The sequence below is a fragment of the Clavelina lepadiformis genome, chromosome 7 (assembly GCF_947623445.1).
Source record: "Clavelina lepadiformis chromosome 7, kaClaLepa1.1, whole genome shotgun sequence".
NCBI lineage: Eukaryota > Metazoa > Chordata > Ascidiacea > Aplousobranchia > Clavelinidae > Clavelina > Clavelina lepadiformis.
In genome coordinates, this window is record NC_135246.1 from 4,091,363 (window position 1) to 4,106,014 (window position 14,652).

Here is a 14,652-nt window from a genome sequence, read left to right on the forward strand (position 1 = left end):
TAGGGTGTTAGGGCTCAGTAAATTATAAACATTACTAGAGTAAATTATTACATGACAACTGACTAGACAAATTTAACAGAATGAAGTTCCATGTCTATGATAAATCTACTTCTAGTATTCCATGCTTTAAATGAAAAAAAAAACAAGAATTCTAGTAAGTAAATTTTTGTAGCGGCAGCCAGGGCCTGAAATTATTTACCACAAACTATATGAAATGCAGACAACTTGAACTCTTTTACAAAATTATTAAAAAAACACTGCTGTGCTTATGTATTTCACGTTTTAAATCTTGATTTTAGCATAATGTTTTGCTGTTTTTAATCTTTTATATCTTGTATCATATGTTACCGTGACCCGACACCTAATCGAAAGACACTTTATCGAACGACACTTAATCGAACGACAGTTTATCGAACGACACTTAATCGAACGACAGCTGATCGAAACGACAGATGATCGAATCGACAGTTGATCGAACGACACTTTATCGAACCGACAGTTGATCAAACGACACTTTATCGAACCGACCGTTGATCAAAGCGACAGTTGATCGAATCGACTGTTGCTTCTCCCGCCCACAGTCATAGCAAAACGTGGCATACAGTTGCATTGTTTGCTGTAGAAAATTAAAATTTGGTGACTTTTCATAAAAAATGTTCAGCTATCTGTCCATGTTTGTTTGGTAAAGTTGGATTTTGTAATTTTTGAGATATTGTGATATCTATATAATTTTGCTCTCTCCGCATTGAAGCGTAACGTTTTCGTTAACTCATTTACGCACCAATAACTTGAATAACTATTCTCTTTCGTTCTCTTCTCACAGCGGGGGCGCGGTGTAACAAGAAGAATTTCTAGAAATGTGTCACTTTTAGAAATACCTAATTTACACTAAATTCACTTTCTTTAGTTTTACAATTATGATGTATACAGGAAACCAGTTGATGTTTATGTCGTTCGATCAACTGTCGGTTCGATAAAGTGTTGTTCGATCGGCTGTCGGTTCGATAAAGTGTCGTTCGATCGGCTGTCGGTTCGGTAAAGTGTCGTTCGATCAACTGTCGGTTCGATTAACTGTCGTTCGATAAAGAGTTGTTCGATCATCTGTCGGTTCGATTAACTGCCGTTCGATAAAGTGTCGTTCGATAAAGTGTCTTTCGATAAAGTGTCATAGTACCATATGTTACATACCGTTTTTATCTGTTTTCTCTAAAGCAGTTTTAAGCAGTTTTTAATCGGTATTGAGCGCTATAGAAATGCTAAGTATTATTATTAAATATGCCTAACAGTAATATCTATGCCACTGCAAATATTATTAGCAAATTTTGACCAGTTTAAACTTAGCTTAGAAAAATAGATTTGGTGTTAAGTTGAACAGAGTTTCAGTCAATTGCTTAACAATTAGCTTTGTTCCAATAAATTGTAATTTAAAATCTAAAACTTGAAAATTGTTTAATAAAAGACTTTATTACTGTATTGTACTGCGGTTTTATTTAACCATCCATTTGTTTCTGACTGGAAAGTACAGCAGTTTTTGACAAGAAATCATGAATGCAAAGACGCAAATTTTGGTGTGACTGAGCGTGCTTAAGCCTTGATTCTTTGTTGATTTATTATAAATTGACCATCAAACAACCAACAATATTTTTTTGTGAATAACAATAGGCCTACTTCTACTTAAGTAACTAATGTGGTTACTTTGACCACCCCTGCAAGTAAACAACACAACTCGTCTGTATAGAAACTAAGTTTGTTGTAACTAAACATCAACCCTGTTTTAACAACATCAAATCCACAGTAATATATTACAACATCAAAAGTGGCATCTCTGCTTTACATATCTGTACTTAATATACTGTACTTTTACTAGTCATTACTCATTACTCACATGACAGAATAAAGCATGTGACGTGAGCTAGCCTAATTAAAAGCTCGATAATAGACAACTGTCATTCTAACCCGGGGTCGTAACAAACCACCTGCCTAGTATTATGTTTCTAAGATACCTAGCGGTGGCATGTATCATGTACATGGCATGTAACGGTGTAGGTGACATATGCGATTTTATGCACACAGACCAAGTGGCACACGGGTGACAGCCAAACTGTAAACCAAAAGTGCGGGCTTTAATCTGTAGCTATGTTGTAGCGGATCTGGTTGTAGACATAAACCTATAGCTGTTGTTTGATGAAATGGCAAGTCGGACGGTAAAACTTAGACATGTTACTGCGCATTTGCCTAATATGCTATTTGTAGGTGGAAGTTACTATAAGTCCATTAATATAGCCTAGTTACCGGATATCTGGCTGAGCAGTATAGGCTACCATCATTGTACTTATAGTAGTCTACAGACCTGAAGAGGTTGTTGGGTTACAAATAGTTTCTTTATTAAATTAAGCTGTTAGAAGAACTTTGTTCTAACACAGTGGCTGTAACTTGACTACAGACTGCAACGAATTCGTTTTCTAACGAAGGGTTTATTTGAAAATCTGTACACGTTTTAACACAAGATTATTAAGCAACTCGCATTTTGAAAAATTGCTGTTTTAAATATTTCTAAGAGTTCGTTTTCACCACGTCTGACTGATGCTTGTTCTGGTTGTATAAAAGAGCGAGCTTTTATGTTAATTCAGTATGAAATATCTGCCATTTTTTGATTGACATGGCAAGCGCAGTAACGCTCTCTTCACTTTCAAACCTTATCTGCACCAGCTGTACAGTCGTTGAAGTTTTCAGGAACAAATCTCGAAGCTGCAGGTGTATGTATCGAAGCTCACCTTGTATTTGCTTTGAGTACAAATTGTTACACAATGTACGTCGTACCAATTAGTAGGGATGGGCCGATACGAACCCAAACCCGAATAGATTCGCCGAATAACGCCTTTATGGAAGATTCTGGCGAACACAAATACCAACAATGGCGAACCCGAATACAATATTACTTATAAATTTACTGACTTTTGTTAAAAATGATGATCTAGATTCCCAACAAAGCTGAACTAGAGTCAGCAATACTTACAATGAAGGTCGTTTTCTTAACGATTTTGCTTTTTCAATCGTTTTTTAAACACTAGTTTTCGAAAGAAATTGATTTGTTTATGGATTACATCATGTTACAAGCAAGACTTGACAACTTTTGGATGAAATTTTATTGTTTGGTTCTAATACGAATAGATTCGGGATTCGTTCGTGTCGACCTTCATGATATTCGGGTTCGCACGAACCCGAATAATCTTCCTCGCGGTACATCCCTACCAATTAGAGATGCTGCTTGATAAACAACCAACTTCGTAATCAACCGAATACGATTAACTCGCTTCATTTCTCTGTGCAGGCAAAAGGCTAGAGGAATCAAGAAACGTGTGAACCTAGAAGGATTTCTCATGACATCACTTCTATTAACGACAATCATTAACGGATGTCGCAACCTTAACTTTTGCAAGTGGTACAATCCAACCCACAATCATCAATCAACACGACCTCGTCAACATCAACCCTACATGAAATGAAGAGCAATCTTATTGATAAGCAACATCGACAACAATACAAATCAACTTTATAAACAAGGACAACGTCTGCGCAGACGTTTTCCAGCCATGCAGTACAAACGAGATCCACCCAAACTCAGGTTGAATACATGCCTTTGCCATCATCACTGCGTAACGACTATGTAGCCAATGAAACGTTCTGTCTTTTTCGTCTCTGCTTCTTAGCTCTCATTTGGCGGGGGAATGAGGTGGCGTAGTACCGCATTTTGTAAGTTCTAACTGTTACATTTATATTGTAATTAGGCCAGGGACGTAGTTTGGGTATGCGCGTTTTTGCGTGTTTTGTGCTTGCTGATTATCCTATTGAAAGCGATCCGTGTTAAGAACAGACACACAGTCTTGAGTACTGGATAAAGTACAGCAGGATTTTAGTAAAACTCATGCATCGTGTCTTTTTAGTTTAGGATTTTTATTCGCTTGTGAGACTGGAGTGAAAGCGCTCTTCAAGGAGTTTTACTTCAAGGAATCAGATTATCCGAGTTACGGAAGATAAATTTCTTGCTTTTCTTATTGCTTTTCCCGTATCAAAACTCTCAGATAGGCTACCTTGCAATACCCTTCTGATTGCGTTTCATAAAATGTTGGAATCGCACGTAAAACTTTAAAAACATATTCATGCAAGAAAAAAATTAGTATGTATGTATTATTATTAGTATTATGTATGTGGCTTAAAGCCTAAAAAACTTGTTTTTTATTTAATGATAGTGAGCCTGGTAAAGCAATCAGACTCAGTGTAACTGTAGGAAAAAGATGTTTCTGGTTAAATGTTTGCATCCTCGTATTGTCTCCAGTAGCAGTAGGCTACAATTGTTCACAAGGTTCAATTCGCTCGTCAGTTTGCACAAATACAAGCAAAGGTCATTCCAGGTTCATAGTTATTTCGGCTTGGTCGCCGGTATCGGCAGCCGAGTGGTTCAGAGCTGACCTCATCGCAATAACACAATAACATCGCTCAGGTTCGATACCCATTGGCGCCATACCGTTGTAATGCTTTTGAGCAAGGCATTAACGATACTTGCTCCTGTTCTGTGGATCTAGTGGATAGTTCTAAATTTGGGCAATGCCATAAAAAATCATAGCGCCTTGTTTGTCGAAAATTAGTAGAGCGTTGTGGAAAATTATTAGAGCATTGTGAAAATTATTACAGCATTTTCGTGCTAATCTTTAACCGCTTTCCTATTTCTATTTCAGAAAACTTTTTCATCTTAAAACTGGATATTTAAGCACGTTTTTCAGTACCAAGAGATGCTTTTTTGCCCATTCACTTTCTTGCTAACTTACTGAGATTCAGCGGCCTGGGTGGTATTTTTTAATACCATTACATCATTTCTTGCAAAAGTGTTTTCTTGTTATTGATTGCAATTTATGAATTTGTTTTTTGATAAACACTGTAACTGCCGATTGATATTTGGAAACTTGCTCTAAATAACTCCGTGTGAGTACTCCTTTATTACGTTCCCAGGTTGTTTTCCAGCATCTATGCTGATAAGAAGTCTTTATTGGAAATGCCCGCTTCTTAACCTTAACACTGTATGTTTATCTATGTCTCAATGTGTCAGCTTTAGCTATATATATCTCACATTGTCTAAACATTGTTTCGCTCGTTGCACCTGCTACGACTTGCTGCGTTTTTCATGTCGAACATTTTAACTCCCATCGCTTTCACGTTATATAAGCTCGCACTTCTACCAGCGAGCAGAGTTAGCCGAGTACCGAAACCAAGAGAAGAGTTGTCCAAGGCTTTAAGCTAGCCATGGTGATTGCCACTCAATAGACATCTTATATGCAGTAGTATTACTTTCGTTCTTGGTTATTCGAAACATTGAGCAAGTGTACAGCATCTATAATAAAAACCGTTTCTTGTGAGCTATTTTTGTTGTAATATTAAAACTTTTCGGCCGACAAAAGGTTGGAGTATTCTAACCGCACGCAACAATAGACACAGATAATTCAACAGGTAAATTAAGTTAAGATACCCTCCGAGGTGAGCAGTCAGTACTTTGCAAGTACCGTCGGTAACGGTACCGATACTTGGCAAAAATGTACCGACAGTTCCGGTATTCGGTACTATTTCAAAAAAAGTAGTTCGGTACTCGGTACCGGTATTTTTTTGTAAAACATGCTGCTGCATATGCAATGTTTGCCGCTAGTATGCCCACGGTAAAGGTTACTCCAGGTCACAACATGTGTGACCTTAATTGTTTACAATTTTACTTAACATTTCTACATTAAAAAATAGCAACAGATGCTACAATTGGTAGTAAGGAATAATTAACGTGTAATTTCGAAAACATACCTCTTAAAATTTTGAAATAATCACGTGAAAAGTACGGAGTACCGGGACCGACTGAAATTTCTCGCAAAAAGTAATTCGGTACATTTTTGAAAAGTACCAACGGTACCGGTACTGAAAAAACACCGCGGTACTGCCCACCTGTGGATACCCTCATAAGTCAAAAGGGTCTCTTCAGAGGTGTAATAGAATGGAATAACAACTTTTTAAATACCATTGCAAGTAATTTAAACGCACAAATATGAATAATAACGCAATAATACTGACTAATTAGTGATTTTTTTTACTAAGGTGACCTTAAACTTTGTCCTAACCAGGATGTAATTTTTCGATTGAATCATGGGTCAAGTCGTGCTCGGCATTCAAAATGACAAGATATTCTTGCTTAAAGCGCTATGACTATGTTATGGTGCCTTTATACTATCTTATATAGGCCTAAGTCAACTCAAGTTTGAAGTAATGAGACGATGAAGGCTGGGGCGACAATTATTTCCAACCAGATTGCCACGAATTAGACTGGCCCATTGCTAACCTGAGAAATGTTCCAGCGGTTTTTGCCCAAGAAGTGCCCTTTGTTTGCAAATAGAATCATTGGTGCGTTTCCATCAACGTATTTCTCGCGATTTGTTGCCAACAGCTGATTCACTTTGCAAATATTTACAGAAAATTTATATCAGCCTGACGCGCCTGTACCCCAAGTAGGGTAACACCCCACCAAAATTAATAAAACAATTAAAGCTGAGCACAGACAGGATCGAGCGTTACGCTATCATCGTCGCGTTAAAGTTGTTAAAAAACTAAAATTTATTTCACTTTTGATCACCGAAGCAGACAACACTAAAATAATTTATGTAAAAGCGAGGAAGTCAGCGAAATTATGAAACAACAGAGTCGACATAAGGCCGTGCTGGAAAGAAACATTGATTTAGATTAGAATCTTTATACATGACGTCACAACAGGATTGCTCTCTTCTCGGTCAAGTGTTGATGGAAATGTCAGCAATCAGAGATGAGGATCGTGATAGCGGAAATATTTCACCAGGAGGACTCATCGCTTCCTTCCTTCGACGGATTCGTTTTGCTGGACAAGTGACGTCACAATAAATGATTTATAAGATGGCAGAGTTTTATCTCCTCTTCATTTAACTCACCGACTGCCCGTTGAATCCAACGACAACTGCTCATCCGAGAGCTCGAAGACATCTCTCTCCTCCTTCACTGATGAGATCAACTCTTCGATTTCGTCTTCCTTCGATAGATCTTCCACTCGAGGAATGTCACCGTCATCAGAATCAAGCTTAGGCTGATGATTTTTTCCCCATCGGAGGGCAGCGGAGATATCATCATCAGAAAAAGTCATATCATCAAACTGCAATAAACCAAAGTTTAAGGGACTATTTCATCGATGAGCTAAAGATAGGAGACAGTGACCAACATTTTTGTGCTCAACTTCTACAGCTTTCTTCTCGCTCTCCGTGAAGTTGGAGGAGTAAGAAAGCTCTTCACTGGTCTTCTTCAGGCTGGAAGCAACGAATATCAGCTTTATATCAACTAAGCACACAGAATAGTAAGTTGACGTTCATAACAGCTCTACCTCTCTTTCAACGACAGGCTGTCTTCGGACTTGAGCTCGGGTTTGTTGGTCACGGATAATTCTTTGTTGCTGAGATCGCTCTGTGATGGTGAAATCTCATCAGAAATTGATGAAATATCTCTGACCAATTCCTTCACCTCATCTGGTGCATCCTTTTGTTCCGAGGAAGATGCAAACGAACCACCTGGTGAATGTATTTTATGTTCTAATGTTTCCTCAAAATTCAAGGTTCCTCCATCTTTCTGATGTAGTCCTGCATCGTCCAATTTACTTCCAACATCCTCGTCCTTCTTGGAGAGAGTCTCAGTGAGGTTTTGCTGCTCATCAACTGGAGGAAGTCGTGTCCGGATTGGGGGAAGGACTTGAGCGGGATTAGTTCTACGAGCCGTGTCAAGTTTAGGAGAATCGGAGCTTTCTTCCGATGATGACTTTCCATCTGTTGCAACATCTCCGATCGCCAGCTTCAACGACGGTGGTGAAGCAATCCCATCTTGTTGTAGATCTAGAAGGGAATTACATCATTAATAGGAACTTGATTAAGATAATTCATGTGTACTCACTCTCATCACCATCTCTCTTTCCAGGCTTATCTTCCATATCGGGATGCGAAATCATCAAAGTTGAATTGGGATGAATTGTGGTGGCAGAAACTTCTGGTTGTCTTTGAAAATCTACAACAAACACATTGAAGATGAGAAAGCTTTAAGGTTTGAGGAAAGCATCAAAGACTGGAGCAATTAGATCACCATCATGGAAGTGAATTTCCTTAACTTAAGTGTAAAAAATTAAAGATTTCTACAATTAATCATGGAACCTGGGTACTGGGTTTGTTGGGTCAAAAGCTCTTCTGCTTCATGGCTGGGTCTGTCCATCAATAAACTTCCATCGTCTCTATCCGAGCTTCTTGATCCCTCTGCCGATGAAGTTCTTGCAATCTTCCTCATAATCCCTGCGACAGAAAGGATCAAGTTTATAGGTAGATCTTTCGCCAACTATGGATTGATTTGAAATGAAGAGGAACCTTTATTTGGTGACTTCATCTGCAATGATCTTGCTTGAGGAATGGGTGTCTCCTTCATCCTTGAAGCTAAATTTTGACAATTTTTAGAACTATTTTGCTGAAATTAACAATTCACATCACGACTGAAAATCTGACCAAACATCTGTACCTGTTAGCCAATTAGCTTTAGCCGTGTGCTTGCAGCTACACGTGCCGAATGCAAACTATTTATTGGTGCTGGCTGCTAATTGCTAGCAACTGCCAACTGGACTTAATCTTTTTCACGAAAACTAGAGTTCAGACAGCATTGCCTTTATGAATAAAACAAGTCTTGCCAGAGTTCAACTGATGCTCCACGGATATAAAACTGATTAAGCATATTCATGAGTCATAATGAGATTCAGAGTATGGCTTTGTTGACTAGTGCATGTTCATCCTTACCAACCAAAATTTTAATCAGTAAATGATTTTGCTGACAAGACAAATTGAACACCATTATATTTCCTTTTTCATCTGGTGCTTAAAATTTCAAAAATTACTTACTTCGTAATTTACTCTGGTTTTGCATAGTGTCACGGTAATTCCTGTGCAAGTATCGTTGATATTGTTCGTCCAAATTGCTTGTTTCTGCTTCAAGATCTTTCAGTCTGAGAAGTAAATACGTCATCAAATGCAGTATTATGACATCATTATGACCTTACAATAACAACAAAGTAAGCTGAGTATTAAAGAAACAAAGCTTGTATAGTGGTATAAGTTTAAGGAGACAGATGGTGAAATATTTGACCACCAGGTGGGGTTGTTAAGGCATATGACATCTGCACTTTTCCACCTTTGCCTGACGTCCATTCTGACTCCAGCCGATGCCACGGACGTGTCCAAGAATGGAGGATCTTTATTCGATGCGGATAATCCTGGATGCAGCAGGATGGAGCTGGTTTGGATCGCTTCATATTCACGTATTGGCTCGACAGCTCCTCTGTGTGGTGGTGCAGGTTTCGTGGGCAATGGAAGGAAATCTCTCGGTTGGTCCCGAGGTCGCTCCGATGATTGTTGGCTCAAGTAGACTAAAGCTACCAAAATAATTCATGGAAATATTTTCATCTCACCACCACCAGCTATATGGACAAACATAAACAAGCAGATTTGCAAAAAGTGCAGCATGGAATAAGGTCAAATACTTTAAGAATGGAATCAAACCTGCAGATAATTGGTCATTCCAGGCAGAAATAGGACTAACAAATCGGAAAAACGATTCTCAAGTTAATGTAAATCTTTGTTTGGTTCACTTTAGAAAATATTGGTACAATAACATCAATTTCCTCACTGGTTTTAATTTAAAGTTAAGCTCTGCAGTTGTCTCTATTTCATGACATGCAAGAGTATGACAAACTGGCCTCCAATCCAGAACATATATCCTATAACCAAGCTTGCAAAGTAAGCCAGACTGGAAAGTAAATTATATGACGCAGCAAATTTATCTGGTGCAGAATTGCTACGGTGCCGAATATTCTATACAAATTATACAGAAATAATATGTGTGCACGATGCAACTTTTGACGGTAGATTTATTGGGGTATTTATCCGGCACACTGAAAACAAACTTTCCGATAGAGAAAGTAAGTTATGCACGAAGATGCAAAAAATTACAAAAACCTTTGTTGCTGTCATCGAGAGCTTTCTTCATTTCTTTCAATGCTTCCCCTAGCTGGCGCTGATGAACATCCTGTTCTGCCCTGGCCTTTCTCAAATCTTCAATCTCAGTCCGCTGTAATAAATATATCCATTCACAGTCAAAACAATTTGAGTGAAAAGACTTGTTCAATCTCGAGGGGGTAGTGGAAGCATCCACAACGACTGCTCTCACCCATCGCTCAACTTCTGATGCTTTCTCAGCTTCCACTCCTCGTCTTTTCAAATCTTCTACTTCCCTGAATTATCAGAAAATATAGTTGGAACAACACTTTCATTAAATATAACATTACATGCACATGACAATAACATGATTATTACCTAACAAGGCTTTTTAGTTGAGTTCGTAGAACCACCTTCTCTGATTCTTCATCTTCTTTTAACTTAAGTTGAGAAAGTTCAGTCCGTTAAACAAAAGAAACTCTTTAGTCAAAACAAAATTTCTACGTTCAGCGATACCTGGAGCTGGAAATTTTACCTTTAACCTCGCAACTTCTGCTCGAAGTTGATCCGACTCCTTTATCTTCTCTTCCATCTGAAGAAGAATTCTCTTAACCTCGTCTGATTCTAAAAATACTAAACCTGCATGAAGTGTCAAGCAGATATGAGATGTATCACATAGATAGGTTGCTGCATGCAGTGTGTGCTCTGCCCACCTTCTGTCTTCTTGCAACCTTGAGGAACAGAACTTTGTTTAGGTTCCTGTCTGAGGGTTGGTGGTTTGGGGTGGATTTGATCTCTCATCGATTCAACTTCTCGTAACTTTGTTTCTTCCTGAAAACAGTTTGTATAAAAATATTGTATAAATCAATTGTATAAATCAAATATTGCATAAATCATTGGAAGTTCCTAACACTTGGTAGGATAATTCCTACCATACTGTTAATGAAGCGTTCACGCTGATGCAGAATGTCTTCACGTGCTCGAATCTGGTCTAGTTCCCGTAGCAACGATTGTCTCTGGTCGTGCATTTCTTTCTCCATCAGCTACAATAATCAAAGGAGGCGATTGTTTAATTGTTAGCACACCATCAGCCCGTTTATTAAAAATAGGCGGTTTTGTTAGCAGAAAAGATAAATGAAATGAATATCTTTGGTGAAGGTTTGAATCGTGAATAGATTTAATTCAATAAAAGATTTGGTTTAATATAATCTTGACAACTCTCAAGTCAGTTGAACAAAGAAATGAGTAAATAGATTTGCACAATTTTTCCTCGTAAATTAGAGGTCACAGAACTTCAACCAACTTCTCTCTGGTTGTTCATTCTCTCCACGGCCGAGCGCTCTCGGCTGAGAAGTGCGTTCCGCTTGACTTGATAATCTCCCTCAAGCTCTTTACATCTCGCATCGATCTGCACACGAATGTGATTTAATAGATGAAGGGAAGAACCAAGATCAAATCACGATCACCAACCGCATCTTTCATCTTCTTCGACTCTTCCAATCTCATCTTGCTAAGCTCCACGTCCTTCCACTGCTCAAACGAGCTCCTATATCTCCTTTCGGCACATTCCTCAGCCTTGCGAACCGCCACTGTGTAGGAACTTATCGTGGAGGCAGGATTATGAGGTTGGGGGCGGGAGGAAAGCTTCAATTCTTCATCAATTGCTCGCAGTTTCTCTCCTGGAGCAGAACATGATAATGAGGAGAACCGTTTCAAATCAAGAAATTGCAGAAATTTTCCTACCAAGAGTTTTAGGTGGAGATTTCTCAACTTCAGCTGCAAATTTTTTTTCTTTCTCATCAACAAACTTCCCAGCAGCCAACATAGAGATCTTCTCCATGATGCTCCAGAGGAGTGGAAGATGATCTTTTGATCTGTTTGGTGTCGAAGAGCACTGAGGAAAGTCCTCTGATGCTGAACTCTCAGGAGTCTCCATCGTAACATCTACATCAGTAGATTGGAGTCCAAGTCTTTCCAGGAGTTCATTTGTGAGTTCTTGCTGGGGGAAAAATCGGGACATTAGGATGGCGAGAGATGAAACTAAACCTCAAATCAAACCTTGTAAAACGACACTGAGGCTTCATCTTTGAACAACGACAATGCATAATGATATCTGCTCTGCTTAAGATGATGGAAGACAAGGTTGTCCATGACTTGTTGTGTCCACATTTTTGCTTCAAAAACAATTTCTTTTTACAATTTGGTCTTGTGAGCACAAGGCAGTAGGACAATCATACTGCACTTGTTGGTGGGTAGCGCTAAATTACAAGTTCGACAAAACAGGCGACAAAAACCGAACTCTTTGGAGAAGAATACACCCAACATGTGTCTGTTAACCATTTTTTTTACTGCTTCTATTACACCGAGCTTCACCGAGAATTCTTTTCAAAAGTTTGATTTATTGTTTAATGCTATGAGATAGTTTTGCTGCAAAGCAACAAAAGCGAATATTTTATAATTATCTATTGTTTAACCTTAAAGTGAAGGACAAATCCAAAAACAAGTTGGCCTTAAATCAAAGAGTAGTTGCCACTTGCCAGTAAATATACTGGTGAAATTGTGGTACTATGAAGTTTGGAATATTATGCCATTGAGATTAAGAAAGTGACTCTGCTTTTTTGCTCATAATACAACAACAAAAACTGAATTTAAAAAGTAAACACAACAATAAATACCAAAATATCGGCATGAATGCAACACAGGCAAGAAAGAATTTCTGCAACTTTGACGCGACTTACGTGTTGGTTGTTTTATGGTCGCAGCAATAAGGTCCGACGGTTGGCCAGACCCAGGAAGAAGGGGTTTCCTCTTCCCACTGCTTCGAAGCTCATTGATCATGCTTTGCCTGAGTTGACCCTGAGTGAAAAGTTACAACATTGTGGAAAATCTATTCTAGAACACCCATCATCTTTTTCATGTTTTCAACTCAGAAAATTCTGCATAAATTGCAGTTCATTTTTTGTGCTCACTCAACTCAACTTTGGTTAAACTCTTTATGTTGCCAACATACCCAAACGTGAGTAGTCTATTGTTGTGCTGGAAAAACTAAACTTATCAAAATCAGCAATATGTGTGGAAAGAAATTTAAGATAGCGATTGTTTTTTCTTCACAGTGAAATGATAAAGTGCAATAGTAGACTCTCGGTGGCAGCAGAGCAATGTTAGGGTGCTGACACGAAATACATTGACATACTAAAGAATAAGCCCAAGATGGAAAATTAATCATTATTTGAGAATAAATCCTCTATGTAACATCGATCGTAAGTCTACATCGCAACGTAGGGTAAAGTTTAAAATCCTTGGAAGTCTTTAAACTTTCCAATTTATGTTAAATTTTTAAGATACTTGATAAGAATATTACAAAAAAACTTAGAAAGTGATTAAAATAAATCATTTCAATTTCTAAAGCTGGTGAATAAAAAAAAGAAAAAGTAATCAGAATACTTTCATTGAGTTTCATTAAGATTTCGATGGGTGGCTGTGTTTGTGGTGCTATAGGTTGTAATGTTTTGTGGCTTCTGCTGTTTTTATGAAAATTTTAATCAAAATATTTGGATCGTAATCAAGCCAAAAGCGCTCCTTGAAAATTAAAAAATGCAACTCACCTGCAGTTGTCTTAGGAGACCAGTCGAGCGCATTGACTGATAAAGTCGCCTTTTTAAATCCTCCGCAGTCATTCCAGCATCGGAGTCGTTCATAACGATTAGTCTGAGGCTGACACAAAAATTAAGTAAACTTCTACAACAAAAATATACTTTGACATTGAATCTGTCATTTAACATTTTGTATTTATAAATATCTTTCATTGACTTCTATTATTGATATTTCTTGCAAGTTGACAACAATTTTGTTAATCACTGTCAAACCTGCTTTACTTCCCTCAATGATTTATCTGATCAACCGCACGAAAAATTGTAATTGTTGAATACATAAAATAGAAAGCGCCTAACATAACCACTGTGGTACATAAAACCCGGTCGTGCTTCAGATCGGAAAATAAGCTGTTTTTGGGTGAGAAATCCTGCGCGCAACAAGATGAAACAATAGCCATTATATATTAAACTAATTCTAAGCCCCACACATCCATCTTGGACAAAAACCACGATGCCCAGCAGAATTTAGCTTTGGCTACGAGGCTCGATGCATCCTAGAATTTTTCTTTACAACGCAGATCAATTCTGTTCGGTTTAATTTCACTTAAATTTCGTGAACAACAACAGAAAATTTTATTTTCACACTTACCGATAAAAATGATTTAAGTAGCAAAAAAGTAAGTTGAAAACTTAGGCTAAACATCTTACCGTGGAAACTTGAGAGTTTTTAATAAAAGCTTCTTCTTTTAAACAAAACAAATAAAAAAGTATATATTTTTTTAATAAATGTATTACTTTCTTTAATCTAAAACAATTTATATTAAAATGTAAAATTTAAGTTACTACTTATTGTGAATCAATGTGTTAATATTATCATTTCCATTCATGCTAAAACATCAGCTGTTTTAATAAAACATAGAAATTTAACAAGGCTTAGGAAAGCTAGTTAGCTAAGCCGTAAAAAGTTTTATTATAAAAGAGGTTTTTTAGAA

General features: G+C 37.7%; 1 protein-coding gene across 6 annotated transcripts; it reads right to left on the reverse strand.

Annotated features, from left to right (window-relative positions):
- Positions 1-6,618: 6,618 nt before the first annotated feature.
- LOC143465803 (uncharacterized) lies at positions 6,619-13,832 on the reverse strand. Of its 6 annotated transcripts, none has more exons than XM_076964281.1 (21): positions 13,673-13,832; positions 12,806-12,923; positions 12,126-12,241; positions 11,811-12,066; positions 11,538-11,746; positions 11,371-11,475; positions 11,000-11,110; positions 10,781-10,898; positions 10,603-10,691; positions 10,446-10,507; positions 10,300-10,363; positions 10,089-10,200; positions 9,265-9,505; positions 8,976-9,079; positions 8,454-8,519; positions 8,247-8,381; positions 7,993-8,103; positions 7,433-7,934; positions 7,274-7,358; positions 6,990-7,207; positions 6,619-6,919 (listed from the first exon to the last, which is right to left on the reverse strand). In XM_076964281.1, exons 1-21 carry the CDS (start codon positions 13,763-13,765, stop codon positions 6,874-6,876), a joined length of 2,961 nt encoding a protein of 986 aa, XP_076820396.1. In that variant the 5' UTR covers positions 13,766-13,832; the 3' UTR covers positions 6,619-6,873. The 6 variants fall into 6 exon arrangements, with proteins under 6 accessions (XP_076820396.1, XP_076820394.1, XP_076820395.1 ...); XM_076964279.1 differs by having other exon boundaries at positions 10,446-10,528; XM_076964280.1 differs by having other exon boundaries at positions 10,603-10,706.
- Positions 13,833-14,652: the final 820 nt, after the last annotated feature.